The sequence below is a fragment of the Lineus longissimus genome, chromosome 7 (assembly GCF_910592395.1).
Source record: "Lineus longissimus chromosome 7, tnLinLong1.2, whole genome shotgun sequence".
NCBI classification, from domain to species: domain Eukaryota; kingdom Metazoa; phylum Nemertea; class Pilidiophora; order Heteronemertea; family Lineidae; genus Lineus; species Lineus longissimus.
Genome location: NC_088314.1, coordinates 18,156,218 through 18,181,552, shown reverse-complemented (window position 1 = coordinate 18,181,552; position 25,335 = coordinate 18,156,218). Strand labels below are relative to the sequence as shown.

Below are 25,335 nucleotides of genomic sequence, written 5' to 3'. Positions count from 1 at the left end.
CCCGTCAGGACCAACAACGACGTTGAGGGGTGGCATGGAGCCCTCAATCGCCACGCCAGTTGGGGAAACCTGTCCTTCTACCTGATGGTGCGACTTCTGGCGGAACAGGCCAATCTGGTGAACATACAGGTGCGACTGGTGTCCGATAAGAAGCTCAAACGGAGGCAACGAAAGCAGTATCGAAGCAACCAAGCAAAGATCGCCGCCGCATGGAACGATTTCAACAACGGGACCAAGTCGGCACTCGCTCTCCTGCACCGGAGACCATCACAAGAACACTCGAAAGACCATAACGAGAACATATCGGAGACCATCACAAGAACACACTGGAGACCACCACAGGAACACTCCGAAGACCATAACGAAAACACACTTGATACCATTGCAAGAACACACTGGAGACCATCACAGGAACATATTTGAGACAATATCACAACCAGGCTAATCCGGACCTGCCTGTTCTCAATGGAACCATTATCACAACCTGGCCTTACAGAACACAGCACAAGGATAACATGGTGAGGACAACCTTGTCACATTAGGGACAGCACAACACTGACATGGGTCAGCATCACATTATTTCAGCATGACTTCATGCCATTAAATAGAATTTACAGCTCATGAATGATTTTGAGGTCTGTAACTTGGCCAATGGATCAGAGGTGAGGAGGGCATCGGTCTTGGAATAGCAGTAACTTGATTGTCCCAAATCATAAATTAAACGGGTGACAATTTGACAACGACATATTTTCCACTGCCACATCCACTGACAACAAAGTTTGATACACAATCCTTGTAAACAGTGAAAACTCTATGTTGTATGTTTTCACTGAAAGTTGAAGAGAAAGACACAAGACATGTTTTTTTGTGAAGAAAGGTTTATTTTCTCATTTTGACTGACACCAAGTGATACACTGTACATGATTTTATATCTCACGGTCCTTCATTTTTTAAACTGTACGATATCATAAGTCTTCTTATTCTTAAAGGTCTATATGATTCACAATACCCAACATATCATTTAAGATGCTGAGGAACCTGGGGGAAAAAGATGTCATCGATTGAAAGATTATTTATCAAATCCATCAAGGACATTTTCATGTAGGAATGGTTGCTTACATAATTATACCAGCAGTAGAACCTCTCTATCAGGGACAACATCGGGACTGACAAGTGCTGTCCTTAATAGAGAGGTGTCGTGATTAGAGAGGTCAAATTGAATGGAAACAACCAAGTTGGGACCAAAATTAGTGTCCCTAATAGAGAGGCTGTCCTTAATAGAGAGGTGTCCACTAAGGGAGGTTCCACTGTACATGAAAGGAGAAATTACAGTGGAACCTCCCTCAGCAAACACCTCTATAAGTAAGGACAGCCTCTCTTTTGAGGACATGAGTTTTGCTCCCAAATGAGGTAGTTCCAATCAAACTGACCTTCCTAATCAGGGCACCTCTCTATTAAGGACAGTACTTGTCAGTCTTGAGGGTGTCCTTTATAGAGAGGTTCTACTCTATATGTCAAAACTACTTCATCGGATATCAAAGTAGCAAGTGTTTTTGTAGTTAATTTTGCATTAGATTTTCTAAACAATAGGGATTCGAACAGTAGAAAAAACCCTGCTTGACCAGGTTTTGACCCCCATGCAGCATCGACCCCTGAGTCGTGGGAATAGGGTTCACAATGAATGCAGCATTATGCACACTGCTCATGACGCTGAAACTCAATAAATATCCTAGTGAAATATGTATGAAGGAAATTATGCTATATCTACAGATGAAGAGTGGAATAACAGATTTACCAGCATATTTTACACAGTGAAATGTACATCATCTCCTGGCTAAGGTTACATGAAACACAAATAACTCAGAGAAACCACACTTAAGCCTTACCATGCTATACTGAGCGTCAAAAAAAATTACAATTTTTTTTCAATATTTGAAATTTTTCAAATATTTGAAATTTTCTGAAACATTAAATTCACAGTAAGACGCCCTATTGAATAAATAATACTTTAGCTGCATGGAATACTTTATTATCAGGAAATAGACAACGGTACACAAATACATCGACGTAACTACCTACAAGCTTACCTGAAGCAACACAAGATTGATGGAAAAGTCCCAAACCCAACCCCAAAAATTGTTGAATCATCAATCTTTTTTACTACAGACTGATTGTCTTAAACACTCCGCGTGAATGATATGTAGGCCTTTCTTTACCTGAAGACGCCTCCAGTCATCTTCACCTCTCTTAAAATGTTACAAGTACACTGAACGATGTTGTAGAAAACCGTAAATCAAGCTAGTCATCCCAGCAAGATTGTACCAATGCAGAAAAAACTATATAAGATGTGTATAAACAACCAAGTTCAAGTCTACAAAATTGTTTTTTTAAAAACCCAACACCACAGTACCCAAAGTTTGCTGTCTGTACAATTGTTGTTGAAGAGAAAACGTCCATTTCCCAAAATAACGAAAACGTGTAGCGTCAAACGGCTGATGACGATTTTTCTGCAAATTTTTAGTTGAATAAGTTCAGCGATGTCAAACTATCCCCAACCTCAACTCGTTGGGATTCCATGCCAAATGATTGTACGACTGAGTGTCCTTTCGAAAAGAATTGAGAAATCCTTGAAAAAACTTGCAGCCATCACGTAAGAATACCTGCAGAGATCCTGACAGAAAGCAGTTTTGGATCCGACAGAAAATGAACTGAGCATGTACCCACAGTTTGTGTACATTTTCTGATGTATATCTGTAGCGCTTTTTAACTTACACAGGCATTGTACAATTCTGGCCAAAGAATAACAAATAGCACACCTCGCGCACAACAAAAACACCAACAACTACGCCCCCCATTCCCTGAAGTCAAAGCGTGACTAGATGATAGTAGGAGACGGTTTCGAACAAACCCTGATGAGTCTCGGGACAAGTGATATACAAGCGGGCCTAATAGCTTCCCCCCTTCCCCTGACAAGCTTACAACACAACATGAATTATGTTACAATGCCGTGCCATGCAGCTTTTCAAACGCCAGGCCTCTCAATTACACTCAACAAAGGAAATACAGTGGAACCTCCCTTAGCGGACACCTCTCTATTAAGGACAACCCCTCTATTAACGACACTACTTGTGGTCCCAAAGTGGTTGTTTCCATTCAATTTGACCTCTCTAATGAGGGCACCTCTCTGTTAAGGACAGCACTTGTCAGTCCAGAGGATGTCCTTAATAGAGAGGTTCTACTGTAGTGGTGAATTCTGACCCCTCGGAATCTTATCATTGACAAACCCTACATTTGCGTCAAACATCCATCTTTACGTAAAAAATGTGTCTTTTCTTTGCATGATTATACAACTAGTTGGACTTGTGAGTTGATTAAGAGGCATTTAGGAGCAGATCGGACCATTCTCATGTCCAGAAAAGATTCAGAGGGGTCAGAAATCCCTAATTTTTTGTTGTAACTTCAACCACATCTTTTTCGGTGCACCCTATTTTCGGCACACAAATTAATTAAACAGAGTGAATTCGGGGTAACTAGAGGCCTTTTAGAGGCCTGAATGAAGTGAGCAAGAGATTGGCCAATCATTCTTTTATCACCAAACTGATGGTCCAAAACAGCGACAATCAAGTTCTAAAATACGACCACCAGACTTCAAAAAGGATAATCGTCACCGATATAAATGCCGACTCAGCACTTCAGCATATTTGAGAATCATACCACGACTTGACAGTCAATATTACCTAAGTTAAGTAGAGGATCCAGCCCTTAATATGCAATATCAATTATCATTTGACTTTGTACACAAAGTATATACCGGTAGCTATATCCTTGATACTTATTACTAATTTTGTACAATTTCGGCAAGGTCAATCGTTTCAGTGGAACAGAAAATGTCTTTAACAGGCACAGATAGCCGCCATTTCCATTTTCCCAAAAAATCAAAACCTGACTTAACCTTTTTAAAATTTATATCAACCGAGGTATTTCTGCACCGACAATGCTGAATCCAAAAAATTATGTTTTCTCGCAAAGCTCAGATCAGTAAAAATTAAACTTCAAAGAAATCTGACCAGTTGTTTGCTCTCCAGAGCCGGAAATGTTGCGGATAAAGAATAAACAAACAGCCTATAATACCCGTCGAGAAAAATATTCCACTGAAACGTTTGACTTGGTCCAGCCATTGATTTCAATTCATACAGTTTTATCAGCTACGAATTTTCAAATGACTACTAAAAAATTTCATAAACAATTCAATCAGATATACAAGTTTGTACCAGTAAACTGACATTGAGAGTGTTACAACAAATGGTCACTTCTGCTGGGAGATATAGGAACACACGACAGAGATTTAGTGCAGCCAATCATCTCACAGTTAGGCAACGCCGTCTTTCACAGTTAGGCAAATATATTCCAAGCCTTGCTTTGTTTCACAGTTAGGCAACTAATTCCAGTCTTTGCATTGTTGAAGAGTTAGGCAAGTATCCGTCTCAATCTTCTCATTGTTGTTGCACAGTTAGTCAATTATCTTCAAGATTCTTTTCAATTATTATCCAGATTCTTTGTTCATTTAAGCGGTTTCCGTCTCTATACAATCCCCATTCGTTAGTCGATAGTTTGCAATCTCGGAGATTCCATGGTAATGGACAAATGCCGCAGCGACTACAAACATATGGAAAATCTGATGACTTTGAAACTGAAAAGACGAGGTACGAAAGATATTAGCGGTTTATTCAGCGGAATAAAATAACGAAAGCGCTGTGGATAAAAGTCAAGTTTAACCCATTCAAGGAGAGGAGGCGGAAATCCAAAAATGTCTGATCCTTAGTAAACACCTGCATCACTGCAACAAGAACTATGATGAGGTGGTTTAATCAAAAACCTTACTATATTTTTTCACAGCTATAAAGGATTTGCTTCTGTTATTTCTACCTACCCAGATATCACATTTTCCCGGGAACATTCTCTCGGGAATTCTCATGGCGTAGATGAGGGCGCCTACAATGTAGAGGACAGCCATCAGGACTAGCCAGCCGAGCGCGGCAAAGTTGATCGCCTCCCAGAATCCATCAGTGATGATGTAATGGATCGCCGGGATGACGCCGCTTAGACCGAGACCAATGAAGACGCCTGAAATGGAAACGGTCGAGTTGCAAAAACACTGAATTGAATACAGTAGAGCCATGGCGAACTCCGTAAAACTATAACTCCAGTTTGCACCAAGATGATGAAAATTTTCATACCGCACCGATTTCACAATTTTTCACCACTAAATCTACCTCATATGAATCTTTACCTCACGCCCCATTGTTTAAATCAATTCAGAGCTTCACTCTGACCACGAACACTCCAAAAAAATGGCGACTTTTGCAGTATATATACTGTGTTGGTGCTTATTAGCTGGTTTCGGCGGCTCCGTTTCACATAGGCCTATATAGGCCTTTTGTAGAGGCGCTTGTAGGCCTCTATTTCACAAAGGCCTATAAAACTTAATAAAGGCCTTTTGTAGAGGCACCCTTCAACCGGCTAAACAGCAGCTCCACAGTATCTTCCCCATGCAAAATGCAAAACACGGCACGTCATTATGATGAACTTTTCGATATTTGAATTAAACAGTACATAACACCACATTGTGTTCAGTCAGGGGTGGAAAAATCATTTTCAAGTTGACAAGTCCCAAGCTGTGAATCTCAAATTCGGGACTATAGCCGCACTTACACCACCTGAAAATGGACCACCAATCTTGGTTCGGGAACCAATGCCGCACCATCGAAAATCCACCAAGCGCTTACACCAGCGCTGCAGCTAGTTATAAAATCCGGCTACAGATGGCGCGCAAACAATAAGCAGAACGTGGAAAGCCTTGGCAGAAGCGCCATTTCGAAAGCGCCGCCTGGAGCCGAACCATCTAACTAGCTAATTGCCGATCCATTTGCGCTTACACCACGACAAAGCCGAGCTTTTAACAAGCCGGGCGAATTTGGACCATCAAGCTTGGTGGGACAAATTTGCTCGGCAATTTGTATCGGCAATGGATTGCCGAACCAATTTGTCGCGGCAATGTGGTGGTGTAAGTGCAATTGGTCCACCAATATTTCGTGGTGTAAGCGCAGCTAAAGTCTTTCAGTAAGTCCTTATAGTTTGCCTGATGGTAGGCTAGCCCGGCTATCAAAGTCACTAGTCCCAGGCTAGGGACTAACAGATTTTTCGATTTCGATTTCTAACTTGTTGAACTTACCAGCTCTTAAACCTCGGAAACGAGGCTCACTGAACTTGTCCCACAAGGAAACGATGATGCAAGTGCTACCGAGGACAAAGATGAGAACCAGGTAGGCAATCTTCGGTTCGATACGGCAGTAGAAACTGTAGTAAAGCCATGGTACGAAAGATCCCATTGTGAGGAGGGCAATGCCACAATAGTCCAACCTGGAAGAAAACGCGAGAGAGTTGCAGGGGCTGACAAACAATTCTAACAATACGTTTTTCACACCTGTTTAAAGGGTAACTCGTGTCAAATTTCACCATATAATGTTTTAGCTGTTTTTGACAAATGACTACGTCACTTTCTCATAAATCGGTGGGGTTTTCGAATCGAAATGCACATTTTCTAGAAATTGATGGTTTAATCCCGCCCGGACGGCTCGCTTCGATGCCGTTTTCGTTGATGACGTCACAACAATATTTTCGCGGTCGCGGTGGTTTACATTCAGCGATTTTATAATAAATCTAATCAAAAATGGAAAATTTGAGCTTTACATTTGTGATCAACAATTAAAAACGGACGTATTTCCGCAAAGTTGTAAATCGGATCATAGTATCACTTTAAACTTTGTGATCTCAATTTTGTGGTTTGTTATATTATTCGATCACCCACCCATTTCTCTGTGCCTGATTCAGCCTTTAGATCCTAACCAGCCAATATCTGGCCACTGATTTTTGTCTATATACAAATGTATCTCTAACCGGCTGCTTACTGCCCACCAGTACCTTTTCTCGAATGATACCATCGCCCTCTCTAATAAGGCCACTGGTTGTGGTCCCTTACCTGCCATTTCTATTCAAATTGACCTCTGTAATCAGGACACCTCTCTAATGAGGACAACATATGTCAGTCCCAAGATGTCCTCAATAGAGAGGTTTTACTGTAGTTGAAACTTACTTATTGAATAGTTTCCCGACGTGCTCCGAATGGCAGTACACCGTATGAAAGATCCATGAAAAGCCAAGACACAGGATGGCTCCGGCGAAGAATGCCGAGAATACGGCCTTGTCTTGCCATTGGATCTCAATGGATGGTCGCGTCAGAAAGTAAATGGCTACACTCAAAAATGCAACAAAACCTGCAAAGAGAAATCGGAAAAAGAATTTAGTCTAGAAAGTCTGATTTGACTCGCAAAACTCTTTTTATTGTTTTGTTGCAGGCGTTTGCGACTTTTGTTGCCAAACACATACACAGAGAGGCCTAAAGTGGTCTGCACACAAGTGATTTTTGTCACTGCGACATGCAACATAGCTATGTCAACATGATGATAAATTACACTTCTTAAACCAATTAGTGGCGACGTTCCAGCCTACTGTTTTGTTCGCAGTTACAAAGCATACTTGGTAGATACTCCTTAACTACCCCTGAAAAGCACTTGGAAGAAATTAACAAGGAAATGTCATTTCAACTGCTTTTTGACCGCGTCCATATTTTGTACCAACCGAAGCACTAATGGCTGCACACCCAAAGCCGCTGCAGCCAAAACAAGGCACAGTGTAGAATACATAGAAAACGATATTGAATTACAACGAAGGCGTTTTAGAATACATTTTATGCAACCTTGTTAATTCGCATCTAAAACATTTCAGTAATCAGTTTTCACATTTTATCGCGACATATTTTTGTGAATCTCTTCAACCACTGACCTCAAAGCAGTGGCCAACAGGATCACTTCAGCTGGATGTAAACAAGAAACCTCAGACACACACACACAAGTACATCTGAACTGAAATGTCAATATTTTTGTGGTTGCAGTACTGTTTGTACAGATGTATGCAATAGGTATATTACTACATGTACACCCCATGCACATAATCGCGAACCTCTAGTATTGATTAAAATCTTCAAAACCTCTCCCATCGGTTGTCTGTAGCCCTTTTCAAAATAAATCGTCAAATAAAGCCCAACCTAAGTCTTTTCGTGGCCATTTTCCCCAATATCGGTCAGTTTTTGACCCGCCTGTTCAGACATACATGAATGTTAGATGATACTACAGTGATACCTCCCTCAGAGGACACCTCTCTAATAAGGGCAACCTCTCCATTTGGGACACTAGTTTTGGTCCCAAATCAACCGTTTCCATTCAATTTTACCTCTCTTATGAGGACACCTCTTATGAGGACACCTCTTATGAGGACACCTCTTATGAGGACACCTCTTATGAGGACACCTCACTTATGAGGACACTTCTCTTATGAGGACACCTCTCTTATGAGGACACCTCTCTTATGAGGACACCTCTATATTAAGGACATCACTTGTCCGTCCAGACAGTGTCTGTAATAGAGAGGTTCCACTGTAGTCGTTTTATCCCCTACAGAAAATTAGGGTGGAACAGAACTCGAACCAGAGAATCACATGATGGCACCTCATCAGAATCAAACTGCCGCAGGGCAGAAATAATGAAACAACAACATACATTGTATAACTTTGCCCACCAACACAAAAGTGCAGATATGATGTTGACATTTGATATTTGATTGTTTCATGATTGCTACTGTGACAACACAGTGGTCACATTTCAATGTAAATGGTAGAAAAAGTTTCGCACTGACTGACTGTAAATACTGTGTCGATGTTGATAACTTTATATGGTGGTTGACTGCAGCTGCACAATAGACATATGATTACCTATGGCGTATGTATAAAGGACGTCTCTATTGGCTCTAAACAGGCTTAAACCTGTCAACACAGTACTGGTATCAGTAGAATGTTCACGCAAATCAGTTGATGTATCAAAGGCTTCTGCGACAAAAGGCTCACATTTGTCTTCAGACAAACCAAGCTTAACGTTTGGTTATATTCTGACACAGTTCCTGGAGTACATTGGTTCGGTTCCAATTCCAATATCTTCATGACTACTCAAAATGTGCAGCAAGTTGGTAGGAGGTTTCCTTTGGTACCCCAAGGGTCTTCTGGAGCAAGAGGGTCACATATACCTTCAGAGAAACCAAGCCCAATACCTTCAGACAACAAGCCCAGCATTCTGTGGTACATTCTGACATAGTCCCTAGAGTACTAGAGTCCCTAGGTTCTGTTCCAAATCCAATATCTTTACCACCCCTCCAGAGGCTTCTGCTGCAAAGGGTTACAATACATGCCCTGGCCTTAAGACAAACCAACTCCAACACTTCATTGTCTCCAGATGCGTCCCTGATGTTTGGGTGATTACCACAAGAGACAAGGCACCACACAGCGCAATATCTGGTGTATATTCTGTCTTGGCCCCTGGAGTACATTGGTTCATTTCCAAATCCAATATCTTCATGACTCTCAAATCGTGCAGCAAGTTGGTAGGAGGTTTCCCCTGTACCTCCAGAGGCTCCGGGTTACATGCCTTTAGACAAACCAACTCCAACATTTGGTTGTCTCCAGATGCATCCCTGATGTTAGGATGATTACCAGGTTCAACAGCCCGCCACACAGCGCAACATCTGCGTATATTCTGACTTGGTCCCAAGAGTACATTGGTCTTGTTCCAAATCTAATATCTTCACCGCTGCCTAATTAGTATGTACAGCAATTAATTTGGTAGCAAATCTTGGTATCGGACAATCTTGTCAGAGGCACTACAGGCAAACATTCAACTAGGTTATTTCAAGCAAGGTCCTATGCCGTGGAGGACGTTCAATTCAAAGAAATAATTACATGACGTCCAAAATGTATAGCAACTAATTCCTAATTGATGAGACCGCAGTCACTGGCTGATATTTATAAAAGACTAGTAAATGCTTTTACTTTAAACTTCATGTACATTTACACTAGCCATCTCTGTAGAAAACTGTAGTAAAAGCATTTACTAGTCTTTATAAATATTACCCATTGTATTATCCACATTACCCATTGTAAAGTCTTAGTTTAAGTCGGTACATCATGGACCTATTGTCTAGCACATTTTGTGATGAAATTAAAATCACAGAGACAAACAACTCGCATGGTGGATAGCTAATTTTGCTGGAACGTCAGACAATACGATACAGTAATTGCAAAGCACTTGAATGAAATTGAAGCCAGTGACAATACACTGTTCCGATCTTTACAATGAATCTCACTGGTATTGATTACGAACTTTTCATCTGCAGAAAACTCAAGTTTGTTAGGCAAACAAAAACGGCCGAGGGAGACACTGACAGCTGGGATATGCAAAACTCAACGCTATACATGCTTCCCAAAATTGGTGGCTTGCATTGGAACTAACTTTTTCCCCCTTGTCCGTCATTAAAGGCATTCAAGAGTGTTGGTCAACCATGACTATCTCCTTTGTCCCTCCACCATAAGGCCTAGTTTCCCCTTGTGACATATTTCGGACACCCAGCGCCCCATGTCTGGAAAGGTGTATACTACTAACTTTTAAGGGTTGACTATAGGCACTACCATTTTGACTAGAACTTGAAATCTTAAAGCTATTTACTCCTTTAAAATGAAGTAAATGCCAATTTCAAGGGTGGGAGTCTGTTCTTTGTTTTCTATAGAACAGCCTCCCAAGTTTACATGGGCCTTCACTTCATTTTGAGGAGTTCTGATTACCTTAGGATTTCAAGTTCTTGCCAATGGTTGTGCAGTGCATGGAAGGCTGGGCGACAGAGGCTAGCTTTACCAACCCAACACTTACAGCAGTGCATGGAAGGCTGGGTGACAGAGGCTAGCTTTACCAACCCAACACTTACAGCAGTGCATGGAAGGCTGGGTGACAGAGGCTAGCTTTACCAACCCAACACTTACAGCAGTGCATGGAAGGCTGGGCGACAGAGGCTAGCTTTACCGACCCAACACTAACAGCAGTGCATGGAAGGCTGGGCGACAGAGGCTAGCTTTACCAACCCAACACCAACAGCCGAATGGAAGGCTGGGTGACAGAGGCTAGCTCAACTTACCAAGCAAATGTGTCCATATATTCCCAGTCTCTGTGTGAATACGAAATATCGATTTGAAACAGTCGCAATATGAATTGAGCTCAGGTCGATGACCTTTCGTAAGGAATTCATTGTCTCTTAACCACTTGGGTAGATTCTCGTGATGGCAGACGCGCCAGCCCTTATTCCAGACATGGCGCACGAACTCCTCGGCGGTCTCCGCCGCCTTGTGCGCCACAGATAAGATCTCGTGCGCCCGGTCCATTTCATCCTCTGTCTCTGGCTTCTGAAAGGACACGGAAAATGACAACATTAATTTTGACACTTTTTATACCCATGTTACCGTCACAGCAAAACACCGATACTTTTTTTGAAAGAATGAACACATTATAAAGTAGGATGGTACAATTATACCCCTGTTACAGTTACAATTTACAGCAAAACACCCCTACTTTTCTTGATAGCACAAGTTCGTCAACTTACTTGACACAACCTTGCATTCTCTTCAATTCTATGACACGCACAATCACAATCACAGTTGGCTTTAGACTGAGAAGAACACCCCAGGTACGGATCCCCGGCCCGATCAGAAGACGAACCCAATTCTGAGATCTCACGTTGGTCTGAAGAACATTTGACGTCCCTATCACAAGATTGTACTGGTGGGGGATTGTCCGAGAATGAGTCCAAAAACTCGGTGTTACAATCGCAGGTGCATGGCGTCTCAGCCTTGCGCTGTACATGCACCTCTTCCAGCGATTTCAAAAATGAAAGCCAAGCTGCTTCATCCATTTTAAAAGAGAATGGCGTAACGAGCGATTATTCCTGAGAGGTTAAATTTTGGAATGTCGAAAAGGCACTTCAGTGATTAAACTTTTGTAAAATTTGGTTCCAACTTTGATTAATTTCCCTAAGATTGCATCCGAGATCTGTTGAATAAGGCACTGTTTACATTACAAGGCAACGTCTGCATAGAAAACTATCAGCACATTGATGAATCACAAGTTGATTTTTATCCCGAGTTCTAACTTTGAAACACTGGTTGCATAGCTCCTTGATTTTCTTTCCAGTAACAAACATTAATCAGTATGACACACTAATGAGCAAATTCTAACTCAATTCCGCACAGAATGTTGCTTTTTCGACAATTTGCAACTAAAATTTACATTTTCTTTGCATAAATTTCACGCAGCACCAAGGACGATGTTTTCATGATAACAGCAGCACATTTGAAACATCACGGCGCACTTAATCCCATTTCCCGTACTCGTCAACACAAAAGTTTCACTAAACGACAGAAATACCACAACGTCAAACCAAATCATCTACACACTACAGCTATAATAACTGCGGACGTAATGTCGGAAATCCATGCATGCAACGTGCAGCAACTCCCAACATCAATAAGTTTTGAAAACAGCTCCCATCACTCCGCCTCCTCAACGCCACACTCAAAGTTTCCCCCGCGTCAGGAAACTCGATAATACGGCCAGGACGCCTCGACGTCATTGGAAATATGTGTAGAATACAATTGCTATTCTAACGTAATTATAAATGGATCTTTCTAATCAATAGTCACTCCAAGTCAGGCAAAAGCAAATTTGCACGAGTTTATGAGCCAGAAACCCTGCCGAATCAGGATGGATACGACACAACTGCAAGCGGCAAATCAAAAGCTAGTCTGAAGCACACTTTGAACCAATCAGAAGAACACTTCTGCACAACTCAGGAGTCAACAATAATGAGTACTTTCATCCAGTTTTTCAAATACCAAATCGAAAATCCTGCAGATTCAGAACATATAAGGCGCAACTGCAAGCACAACTTAGCAAATCAAAACTTAGTTTGAAACAAGCTATGGACCTTTCAGAAGTAAACTTCTGCACCAATCGGGAGTCAACATGAATGAGCATCTTCATTAGACTTAACAGCAAAACGAAAATCCTGCCGAGTCAGAAGGGATACATCACAGTTCTGCAAGCAGCAATTCAAAACCTAGTTTGGAACACACTAGGAGCTGATCAGAAGTAAACTTGACTCACAACCCATAGATACTCCCTCCCCGATGTTGATGCAGTAATGAATCCGGCGTGATTTTTTTCACCAGTGCCGCTTACCTGGAGATGCGCATGGATTTTTATCGCAATTCAATGCAGCATCCGAAATCAGAATATCAGTCAAGCCAGAAACTAATATTTTCAATGCATACAGTGTATCTCCAAAAAATTAGACTTTGTTATTACTATAAGTCCAGCATCGAGAGATGCCTTCATTCTAATTACAATTTTAGTTTATTGCTGCATCGACTTGGCATTCCGTTCATGCTCTAACAATCGGGGTGTGGTGTGGGGGGGGGGGGGGGGATATATTGTTGTACAGACCCCCAAGGCAGCCCATTTCATACAGGGAGACCAGGGACGAAATTACATGCCTAAAAATATTTTCCTTTTGAAAATGTTAGCTCATTTTCAAAATATTCTGAGATGGAGATGAACATTTTGTGCTCACAGAAGATGAAAGAATGAATGTTTTGTACAAAAGCAAAACTAGCTTGGGCGTAGTAACACTATGGTGGTTCTCGACGCATGCAATCAGGGTACGGAGCATCAGTACTGGGCGCCATTTTGACACACGTGTCAGCGTAACAACGGCAACGCGGATGTGAGTCGCTCTGCTGACACGCGAGTTACTTTTCGTCAAAATGGCAGCAAATGAAGACATCCATAACCCATATAAGTCCTTCTACCTTGAAACGTATCGGTGCGAATTTTGGATCCGATCTTCACCCACAATTACTCAAAGCATTGTCTGTTGGACGAAGTTCCCGTGCTGCAATGCACCACTTTGCATCAACAGAGCAAAGCGTGTCAAAAATTTCTGAACATATCCGAAAGCCTTGGATTTGTTGAGGGTACACACTGTGCAAAATGGTGCGCCATGTGCAAATTTAATCATGCTATGTGCCACACAGAAACTTTGTAAAGGGGTTTTAAGTGCTGAATGGTTGTTTGAAAGTGAGTGAGGACGATTGTTAGTTTTCGTTATGAGTGAAAATCATGTCCACGATTCATCATACCAGCGTGCCAAGGCTCAGGTAGAAGGGCGTGTTAAATATTTCATGAAATGAGAACGTCGGCAACCACCATACAGCAACACAAAATGAATTCAGCATGGCCTTTTTGATGACATTTACCCTCAGAATCCTATGCTTGAGCTGAAAATCCAATTCTTCAGCTGATATACCAGTATTCTGTAATTATAAAACCCAGCGGACGTCATTAGTCAAAAAAATCGGTGGCAACACGAATCTTTTGAAATCAAGGACAAAATGGAAACTGGCACTGTGAGTGTGACAACAGTTTCAAATGCCCCATCCTTTCATGGAAAACTCGAATTGTTTACAAATTCATGCTTTATTCAGTCGCATGCTTGACAAAATGGGAATGGTGTTGCCTTCTATTTGACCAATAACATCTCTAGGTAAAATATGGAGGGGCCGAACAGCCATCTTACCACTGCCATTTCATTCAGATTTCTAAATCAGCAAAATGTTTTCTATTCACTTCCAGTATGTCAAAACGATTGGCCCCAATTGTTTTAAATTCTACAAATATTGATTATACCATTAATTTAAAACTGCACAAGTTCTCATCAAACTTCAAATTCCCTTGAAAGATTAGCAAAAGCTCCATCTATCTAGATTAACGAACCTATTGTTTTAAGAGATCAACATACATCATTTGAACAACATCGTTTCAAATTACAGTTTGCCAGAAATTTGTTTACACCACATTCAAGAGGTTACAAAAGATAATCCATCACCATGAAAATTCAAGTATAGATGATACTCTCAACTCTGGATTTGCCATTAACTGTTTCGCTACCGCACCGCAGGGTTTTGGAAGTGTATGGTACCCCTCGCCCACACCTGGTAAAGACCAGGTGGGCTGGATCCAAACTTGGCCGAGGAAAACTTTCGTTGAAAATAGCTGGCCAAACTTAGGTATGTGGTCTACATCGAATCAAGTGCAGCGCTGTCATCTTGTTTTTTCATGTGTCAACCAAAAACTTATAGGGACTGTGGTGAATGATAGACCATGGGGATATTTGGCAGTACGGATAACTCCGGGCCAAAAGTACATGTACGCATTGCACGGACCCGGTAAATACCGGGTCTGGTAGCGAAAGAGTTAATTTAATGATGATAAACCAAATATCAGCATCCGACAATTTCAATTCATCGTTCTCACCTTCTGAAGCATGTGTTCCGACTCTGCTTTGGCGATCCCATCATGGTTCAGCACCTCATTGTCGGGATTCTGATAGACATCGCCGATCTTGAAAATCTCCTCCGCGGTCCCTTTGGCACTTTTTGCCGATGCAGAGCCGCCACTCGTCGAGGGGGCCTGCACGTCAACCTGACTTGCCATCTAATATCAGTCTGCTTCGAAAGTTATTGAGTGTCGTTGTTTTATTCAAGGTTGGTTCGACTTTTGTTGATGGTTAATCTGAAGAGAGAGAGAAGAAATGCAATTACATTACGACATTACTCAAGGAGCTCGGTTTGCTGCCTTTTCAAGTTCTCTCAAAGTCAAAGTACAAATAAAGTGATAAGTTTTTAATACAAAGTGTACAACGTCCCAATCATAACCTGGTTGGATTAAGGGCTGACCATAAGCCGCGCGTACACCACCTGAAAATGGACCACCAATCTTGGTTCACAAACCAATGCCGCACCATCGAAAATCCACCAAGCGTGTACACCAGCGCTGCAGCTAGTTATAAAATCCGGCAACACATGGCGCGCAAATAATAAGCAGAAAGCGCCATTTCGAAAGCGCTGCCTGTCGCCGAACCATCTAACTAGCTAATTACCGATCCATTAGCTCGTACACCACGACAAAGCCGAGCTTTTAACAAGCCGGGCGAATTTGGACCATCAAGCTTGATGGGACAAATTCGCCCGGCAATTTGTACCGGCAATGGATTGCCGAACAAATTTGTCGTGGCAATTTGGTGGTGTACGTGCAATTGGTCCACCAATATTTCGTGGTGTACGCGCAACTATAGGTACCACCATTTTGGCTACGACTTGAAATACTTCAACAATTAGAAATCTTCAAAATGAAGTGAGTGTCAATTTCAAGGGTGGGAGTCAGTTCTTCGACTCCCAGCGAACAGCACCCCAGGTTTTAAATGGACATTCAGTGATTCACTTAATTTTGAAGGAGTTTTAATTTCTTCAGATTAAAACTTCAAGCCAAAATGGTGATACTTATGGTCAATCCCTATCTTTGCAACAATTATGAGCATAACAGGGAATGACAAATCTGTTGACTGAACCGTTAGCTGATAGGTCTCATCCATCATATGTGTATGGGGACTAATCACAGACAAGCACTTTTTTCAACCCGTTTCAGCAATGGATTAGGGGATGTACTTTAGCAAGGACATTCTCGTACAATACAGTAGTTCAATAGTGGAACCTCCCTAACTAAGCTAACACATCTGTCAGTCAGTAAAGCAGGACACAAGTCTGACCCAGAATTGGCCAGCTTCAAGTCAATTTGACCTCTGCAATCAGGACACATCTCTGTTAAGGACAGCAGTTGTCAGTCACAAGGGTGTCCATCATAGAGAGATTCTTCTAAGCATAAAGGCAGTAATACATGTTGTGACCTCAGCCATCAGCTGTTACAGTCACCAGCAAATAATGACAATAGGCCTACAAATGTCAGTCAGCTGCCGTACGCAATAAATGACGTCACAAAACTCATCTGAATTGAACTGGTAACATTGCTTTCTACATCAATCAGGTCAAGGCTTCATGACATTCTATTGCCATTGCCAACTGCTGTTTTGATTGGGTCTGTAGCGTAAAGGTCCCTTGTCATGTATTGACCTATTGGACTTGCAGATCAGCGGCGGTTATCGAAAAAATTCATGATTGGGGAAAACAGGAAAGAAGACTAATTGTCTGACTTTTGAAATGAGGGAGGTCAGGGTTTGGAAATTTATGCACTTTCCAGTCATCTGAGTGCTAAATTTAGAAATAATGCCAGTTCATTGCCTCCAAGTGCCCTGAAAACACTAAAGGTTTCAAAATTTCCCCTGAGATTTGGCTGGTTCAGGATCAATTTGGTGGGGTTAGGTGGGGTACCATCAGCACCTTGATCAGGCCTACGAAAGGCACTATATATAATGAGTCTTTTATATAGCGCAATTACGTGACACTATAGTTCTCGCTCAAAGCGCTTTGGGATATCATATTATTACCCCGGTCTCCACAGAAATCAATCAGGGGTTTCAAGGAGCAACCAGAAGGTGCTCACTTGAACTCGACCAGTTGGGGTACTAAGCAGTGACTCAGCCGGGAGTCGAACCCACGACCTCCTGATCATGAGGCCGACTCTCTTCCACTGCGCTACCGCTGCCCTATACAAGTGTTCATTATTATCATTATTATTACGTCACACGCTATATCGGGCCGGCAGCGACAGGAGAGTCAAAACGAGGATATGGATTCACGCCCTAAATAGACAATCACACTACGTCACTCTGGTATATGGAAATGACCACAAAATTTCATGTCCAGTTTACACTTCCAATAATTGAAGCAATGACTATTTCAACCTTATCGAAGCCCTGGCTATTCCGATCAATTCCCCTATATAGAGACATATTGACCCCAGGATCAATACTGGGTGTGCACCATCACTTCCACAGGCGAAGCCATCAAAGCCCTCCGGCATCATACAGCGGACACCTCTCTATTAAGGACACCCTATTAAGGATACTGGATTTGGTCCCAGATTATTCACTTTAATTCAATTTAACCTCTGTAAACTGGACACCTCTCTATAAAGGACAGTACTTGTCAGTCCCGAGAGTGATCTTAAGAGAGAGGTTTACTGTATCATAACATAGCCACTTTTGAAATATGATCCTTGCCAATATAAACATCAGTGTCTGATTTCAAGAGAAATAAAATGGAAAACTCCCCTATATACATGTATATGTCGAATTGCCAATAAAGATTTCTTTGATAAATAAAATCCCTGCCGGATTACAGAATTCTACAGAATTTAAATTCTGGTGCCAAATTCATAGATGTGGCAGAAATCAAACAAATTCATTTTACGACAGATTTGTCAGAACAGCAGGTGGATTTACATTGTATGTAGGACACACAATACACTCATCTCGAGCTGTGATTCAAAATCAAAGCTGCAGGCAGCATCAAGGTTGTAGTTTTATATGTATAGGATGACGACGCGATGAGAGTCACACCCATCACGTTGCTAGTTCGTGTGTGAATAACATGACAGAAACTCAAAATTCTAATGATATTTTCGAATGAAGTTCGCGCCACCTGCCTTGAATTTGAACATGTTGAATGTTGTATAACACAAGAATGATGGAGAAAAGGTCAATGCGTCCGTCAATACTGAACAAGGACCCCCTGGCTTTGGTACAGCATCATTTCAAAAAGTTTCAATTTACATTTCTCTATACTTGGTCCCAGATTACTCACTTTAATTCAAGTTTCAGTGCAGAGACTGCTTTCCTGACGTTGTCTTGCGTCAGACCTACTGGCGTTTTTCATGCTGATGTATTTATTCTGCTGTCTGATAACTAAATATTTTCACAGTTTTACAGGTTTAAACGCACTTAAGAAGTGATTTTTAGTTTTCAGGGTGCATTTGTATGAGGTTTAAATGACTCAGGGAGGTCTTAATAATGATTCCTAAAAAAAAAATACTTCAAAAATACTTCTTCGAAAATGTGACTCGCTCTACCAAAACTAGGCGCTTATCGCATCTGAACTTGACAGGTTGATACGGACTTGTTGTTCATTTCCCTATTGTAGACCTTTTGTGAAATCTATTATACAAACTGATTTGGTCACATTTCACAAAAGGTCTACAATAGGGAAATGAACAACAAGTCACATGGTCTACAAGAGGGAAATGAACAACAAGTCCGTATCAACCTGTCAAGTTCAGATGCGACAAGCGCCTAGTTTTGGTAGAGCGGGTCACAAATTTTGTTTTTGAACAGCCCTGACGAGGTCAAAACACTCGGGATACGGATCACACAATTTGCAGTGTCGTATCAGTGGACAGAAGTCAATTTCACTTGTAAATAGTTTTACTTCCTGATAGTTAACACATAGGGAATGATACAACTCATCAGCAGTAATTGTCCAACAACAATGAACAATAGCAAAATTGTCCAAAAATCGATACAAAAACCATGGCAACTGCCAACAAATGGACCGAACATTGCCTAAAGTATACACTTATATAATACTGGAGGGAAATCATTGCTGAATCGAATTGGATGGATGCCATCGTTGATTATCAGGTCAATATGTCAGGTCAATAGGGTATAGAGGGGGTGATGGTAATAAAGAGACAGGTCGCGCACCATTTACAATTTCTCCAACTACAAACTTTAGTGGAAATACCAATGACTTGGATCCCAACTACATAAGTTTGGGATCAGATTTAATATGTTTCAGGTCAATGGGGAAGAGATTTTGCAGGGAAATACAAAACGGGTCGATGGGGCATCATCTTCTCCTCTCCAACGCATGTTTTTAAATTTGCTTCTTGGCAGCACACTTGTGGGTTAGCAAGCACTGACAAATACTATTTGTTTATCAAAGAAAACTACCTGCGTGATTTGACAGGCAGCGGTGGATTATGAGGTTTTCTACACATTTGCCAGAAGGGCAAATGCTTCACGAGTCGGGTTGTCCCTTACAATTGGACAGTTGCCCTGCAATAGATATTGTATCAAAACTCACGAATTTTTACTTGTCCAAAGGGCAACTGCTTTACTGAATTGTCCGTCAGATTGATCGTCCAAGGCAAGTTGACAAGTGTGAAAATCGAACCTGGACTAGCCATGTGTTTGTGTGAGTTTTTTTAATCAACTCACAAAACCGCAAGCCCAACAGCTCATTTTCATCTTAATGATGTTTGTATGGATCAAACAGCGGACCTCTTCATGTTTTGTAATGAGAGTGTCCCAAGTTATGATTACCAAGTATACCACTGACAGACTAGACTCTCAAGTTTTAATCACGACTTTACTCACCTACTGACTCGGATTGGATTATGGACGGTGATATGATGAAAGACTATTTCTGGCTATCACATGCTTAAGATTCATGTTGTAAATAAATCAATAGATTGGCCTATATCCACCAAAGGGCTTACGTCTACAAGCACCTTTAGAAACTATGTATATGTTGAACAGTGTAATTTATACTAACTTTCAATATTAAGACATGATTCATCATTCATGTTTCAACACCAATTAAATTCTGATTGATCATGTCTTTCATTCAGAAACTTACCCGGTACACTTCCCGATTTCAACGAAGTCTTTGTTGCACGAACTTCTTGAACACTACATTTACTGCACAGGGCTAGCCATCAGCATTGTGCAAATTCGAATGATTACCGTACCATTCTGAATGCCTAATAATGTATTCTGCAAAATAGTTCTCACTGCACAACACTGACCACGACTGTTGGAGGTCAACAAAGATTAGCACATGTACAATGCAATGCTCACCAATGTTCACCTCCAGACCCCCAATGACTTCTCCTAGACCCAGTGCTAGTTTTCTCTAATGAACAGGACTGAACTTTTGAACTTAGCCAACAGAAAGGCAGGCTAAACATAGTAGAAATCAGTCCTGTACTTAGCTCAGTGTTTCCCATACCACAGCTGGGCCAGTTTTAAAAATGGCAGTGTGAAGCCAGCATAACCCGCCAGCCCATTGATGTTAAAGGTGAGGTGTTCAGTGGACAATGTGCAAAGACAGGCAAAGATGAATGGTTCAAGAGGGACATCTGTCTGTCCCCAAACCTCCTCGACTCAGTAGCCCCTCTATATTGAATTGGAATACATAAGTAAAAAGAACTACAGTAGAACCTCTCTATTAAAGGACACCCTCTGGACTGACAAGTACTGTCCTTAACAGAGAGGTGTCCTCATTAGAGAGGTCAAATTGAATGGAAACAACCACTTTGGGACCACAAGTAGTGTCCTTAATAGAGGGGTTGTCCTTAATAGAGAAGTATCCGCTAAGGGAGGTTACACTGTACATCAGTGTTCACCACTCAATCAACCTACGTTCTGGTGGCAAGCTTATTTTTCGTAAGGTTGAAGTTGTCCCCACTCAACATCAAACCCACGTCATTGTCGTGATGTCACTATAAACTTACCTACGCTACATTCAGTCCTTAGTCTTCAAACGAGAAGAAATTCAATTTGAAAGCATCTCCAGTAAATATCAAACAACAGAAATAATCAAACCCAACAGCAATCAATCAGAGCCTGTACTCTCACGATGTAGCCACACACAAGATGTAACAATCACGTAAAGATTTCCCACTCGACAGCTGGTTTAGATAAGTTATCAGACACTGATAGCCTTTCACATGTTCTACCTATATCAACTCAAACACGATACTGGACTTTGGACTCCTGTGGCCTGTTGTACTAGGTGCATAGTGTCAGTCATTCACATTTTACTGGACTTTGAACTCGAAGATGATGACATGAAATTACCTAGTGGGGAATTCCCAATTAACAACTCCAGATACACCATTTTATTTGCAATCATGTGCCGGCATACGAAAAAATGCGGCAACATAGTTTCACTTTGAACACGACACCCTGCGGGGAATTTCCAAATCACAATGCTCCAGATTCAATAATATGTTTCATTTAAATATATCAAGCCATGCCATCGTTTTATGTAATATTTTAGGTCAACAGTCAATTCGTATTTTACAAAGTTAGTCGCTGTGCATCTCCTGTGTACTGCTCTCTCTCATCAGCTGCAGCCATCTACAGTGTACAAACGAGCCCTCAAGTAGAATCCATTGGTCACATTCTATTGTTACGAAGGGTGGGGTATTTCAATGCAAATCGACTATTTTTTCAACGGGCTATACCCCGTCGGCATTAATATGTACACTTGTCCACCCTATACAACAGCGAATTGGGCCATTGGAATGTTCTTCCAGTTAGTATAGCAGGCTCTGCTTTAAAACGCGCATGTAGTACACAGCTCTACAAAGCATGAAACCATGAACTGCTCAGTTGACAAACTCTATATATGGTAGTGCCCTCTGTTCACAGAAAAGTGAACTAACAACTTGGTCATTCCAAACTGAAAGGGCATTTCACTTGCCCTGAAAACATACACCTCAAGTCAGTTTTAATCCCGCCACAGCTTGTTTTTTTCACCAATAAATTTGAGAAATCCACTCCAGTTTAATGCAAATGAAACAACTCAAGATGCAAAAGTTAGTTGACCTACAGATGCCACAAAATGGTACACAGAGAGCGAAGCTGGTTACCTCAGGCATGCATACAATGATCTCGCTACACCAATTCGCTACACTTCACCTGTTCTCCACAGGGTTTTCTCAAGGTACGGTGATACCCTTGTCCTTGATATTCAAACAGTTTTGCCATTGTGCAACACAAGGTACTGGTACTGGTAGGGTGGCCAGCAATTTATGGTACGGTCAGGCCCATCAGAAGCCCTTTACAAAGTCTAGGGCAAGGAAGGTAGGGTGGCTGCTTCCAAGGTAGGCCTGGTGCCACTGCCAGGTATGCTGCCAATGTGGTAGGTTATGACGCCAGCGGCCCTGTCCAATGGCCTTGTGGAGAAAACTGACTGCAGCAGTTCTGGCATTAGCTGGGCGAGTTGGAACTTGTCCAGAACACCAGAGAGAACATGTGGTGTGTTCAGAGCAATTACAATGTACAGGTAACTAGGCCTCATACTGAGAGCAGAGTTCTGCCACACAAATATAGGCCTATAATGATAATAGAAGAAAGAGTACAATTTCATTGCGATGGAACGATTGCTGTAATAAGTGTTATAATACTCTCTACATGTACACGTATATAAATTAGGCCTAGGATAGACACTATCAACCTTGCCAATCATCTATCTATCAACCTTGCTAATCATATGTCTATTAACCTTGCTAATCATTGTCAGATTTAGGTTCAACTTTATGAAGGTTCAATATTACCGGATCAGTCTATCGGAAGCTAACTGAATGAAATGGCCAGGGCCATTGTGCTCACCTCATGTGGAGGAAAGATGGATAAAGAGCATGGTATTGTGTCATGTAGTGTTAGGTTTGATGTAGGTCCAAGCAATTACAATTTCCCCAAAATGGCCAATTTACAGTACATTCGACCTCTGTGACCTTGAAAAGTAGGTCAAATCAAAGAAGACCCGGGTGACACATTGAATGGTTGTTAGAATTAGATGTACCTATGATATAAAATTGGTGCCAATCGGGCAAGTCATTACTAGGAATAATGGCATTTTGAAGAATTTAGGATTTGGCCCCCTCCCTGGAGGCCAAACGGCAAATCAGATCGCACCAAACTTCGGTACCTGAGATCACCTGACCAAGGGGTACATGTGTACTTAATTTGTGATCAATAGTCATTGCAGTTAAGAAACGTGCCATAGTTACGGCCTGACGGCGAATTTATGCCATTTGACCTCTGTGACCTTGACAAGAAGGTCAAATTAAAAACCTGTGTGACATATACTGTATGGTGGTTAGATGTACCCATGATATCAAATTGGTGGCAATCGGGCAAGAAGTTAAGGAATAATCACATTTTTAAGGTTTTTGGATTTTGCCCCCTGGTGGTCAAGTGGTGAATCATATTGGACCAAACTTTGGTCCCTGAGATCACCTGACTAAGGGGTAAATGTGTACCAAATTTGGTATCAATAGTCATTGCAGTTTAGAAACGTGCCATCGTTACATCCTAACGGCCAATTTACACCATTTGACCTCTGTGACCTTGAAAAGGAGGTCAAATCAAAAACCCGGAGGATATATGATGCACCTTTGCTAGAAGTACCTACCATATTTTTTTCAAAATTTCCCGACTACTATTAAGGGAGATATTGCATATTTTCACTTTTAACGTTTGGCCCCCTGGTGGCCAAACCATGAAACGAATCGGACCGAAACTTGGTCTCCAAGGTGTCATTACATAAGGGTACATGTGTACCAAGTTTCAACTCAATAGCTCTAACAGTTACGAAACGTGCCCTGCTAACGGACGACGGACGACGACGACGACGACGGACGACGGACGCCACGGTATGGGATAAGCTCACCTCTGCTAAGAGGTGAGCTAAAAACCTAGAATGAATTCATTCGTATGTTTTTGGGAACTTTTTAATCAGAACCACAATTGGCGATGCTGGAACAAGGCTCCGTCGACATTATATGAACAATGACTTGATCAACTGAAGGCTCCATCTACGTTGTATGAACAATGACTTGATCAAGGCTCCGTCTACATTGTATGAACAATGACTTGATCACTTGAAGGCTCCATCTACGTTGTATGAACAATGACTTGATCAAGGCTGAGGCTCCATCTACGTTGTTTGAACAATGACTTGATCAAGGCTCCGTCTTCGTGGTAAATGACTAGATCTCGGCTTCATCTTTGTCTTGTGGCCAGTATGAACAATGACTTGAACATGGCTTTGTGGTATGAAGAATGACTTGACTGTGACTTCGTCTTTGTTCTACTATCTGTATCAATGACTGGATTGTGGTACAAACAATGACTTGAACATGGCTTCGTCTATAGGCCTATGTCAGTATGTGGTGGAACAAACAATGACTTGATCATCATTCATGCCTTCTTTTCAATTTCATCGTACAAATAACTACAAACATTAAGGGACAAGGGTATCCAACTCGAGGTATGAAAAATGACTTCATGACTTGAATGAAATATACACACCTAATTCAATTACCTTACTGTAACAAAGAATGCATCATCACGAACATCCCAATAAAATTATGAAACGTTCAATTACAGTTTGATGATCATGATGCATGTGACGAGTATATGATTGAGAATGAGATGAGTTGGCAGTGGCACAATAGTTTTGGTCACTAAAAATTCATCGTTTCGAGCGCAGTTTGAACCACACAACTCACCTCTGGAAGCATGCGTATTTCGGCAACAATCTGCCCTCCGCGATAAACGAGATTTGAGTGAAAATCGGGTTTATTTTTGTGTTAAAATACGCAGCTTTTTCTGAGAAAATGGGATGAATCTGGATTGTTGATGCGATATACGCAGCAAATTTGTGTACACCTTTTATGGTGACGTATTGTACGTGTTACACAA

General features: G+C 41.5%; 1 protein-coding gene across 4 annotated transcripts; it reads right to left on the bottom strand.

Moving 5' to 3' along the window:
• Positions 1–867: 867 nt before the first annotated feature.
• On the bottom strand, positions 868–25,289 carry LOC135490798 (adiponectin receptor protein-like). 4 transcript variants are annotated; one of them, XM_064776303.1, is made up of 8 exons: positions 25,143–25,289; positions 15,360–15,617; positions 14,303–14,359; positions 11,131–11,395; positions 7,154–7,334; positions 6,233–6,420; positions 4,931–5,124; positions 868–4,690 (listed from the first exon to the last, which is right to left on the bottom strand). In XM_064776303.1, exons 2-8 carry the CDS (start codon positions 15,537–15,539, stop codon positions 4,565–4,567), a joined length of 1,191 nt encoding a protein of 396 aa, XP_064632373.1. In that variant the 5' UTR covers positions 15,540–15,617; positions 25,143–25,289; the 3' UTR covers positions 868–4,564. The 4 variants fall into 4 exon arrangements, with proteins under 4 accessions (XP_064632373.1, XP_064632374.1, XP_064632375.1 ...); XM_064776304.1 differs by lacking the exon at positions 25,143–25,289 and adding an exon at positions 21,354–21,469; XM_064776305.1 differs by lacking the exon at positions 14,303–14,359.
• Between the last annotated feature and the right edge of the window lie 46 nt (positions 25,290–25,335).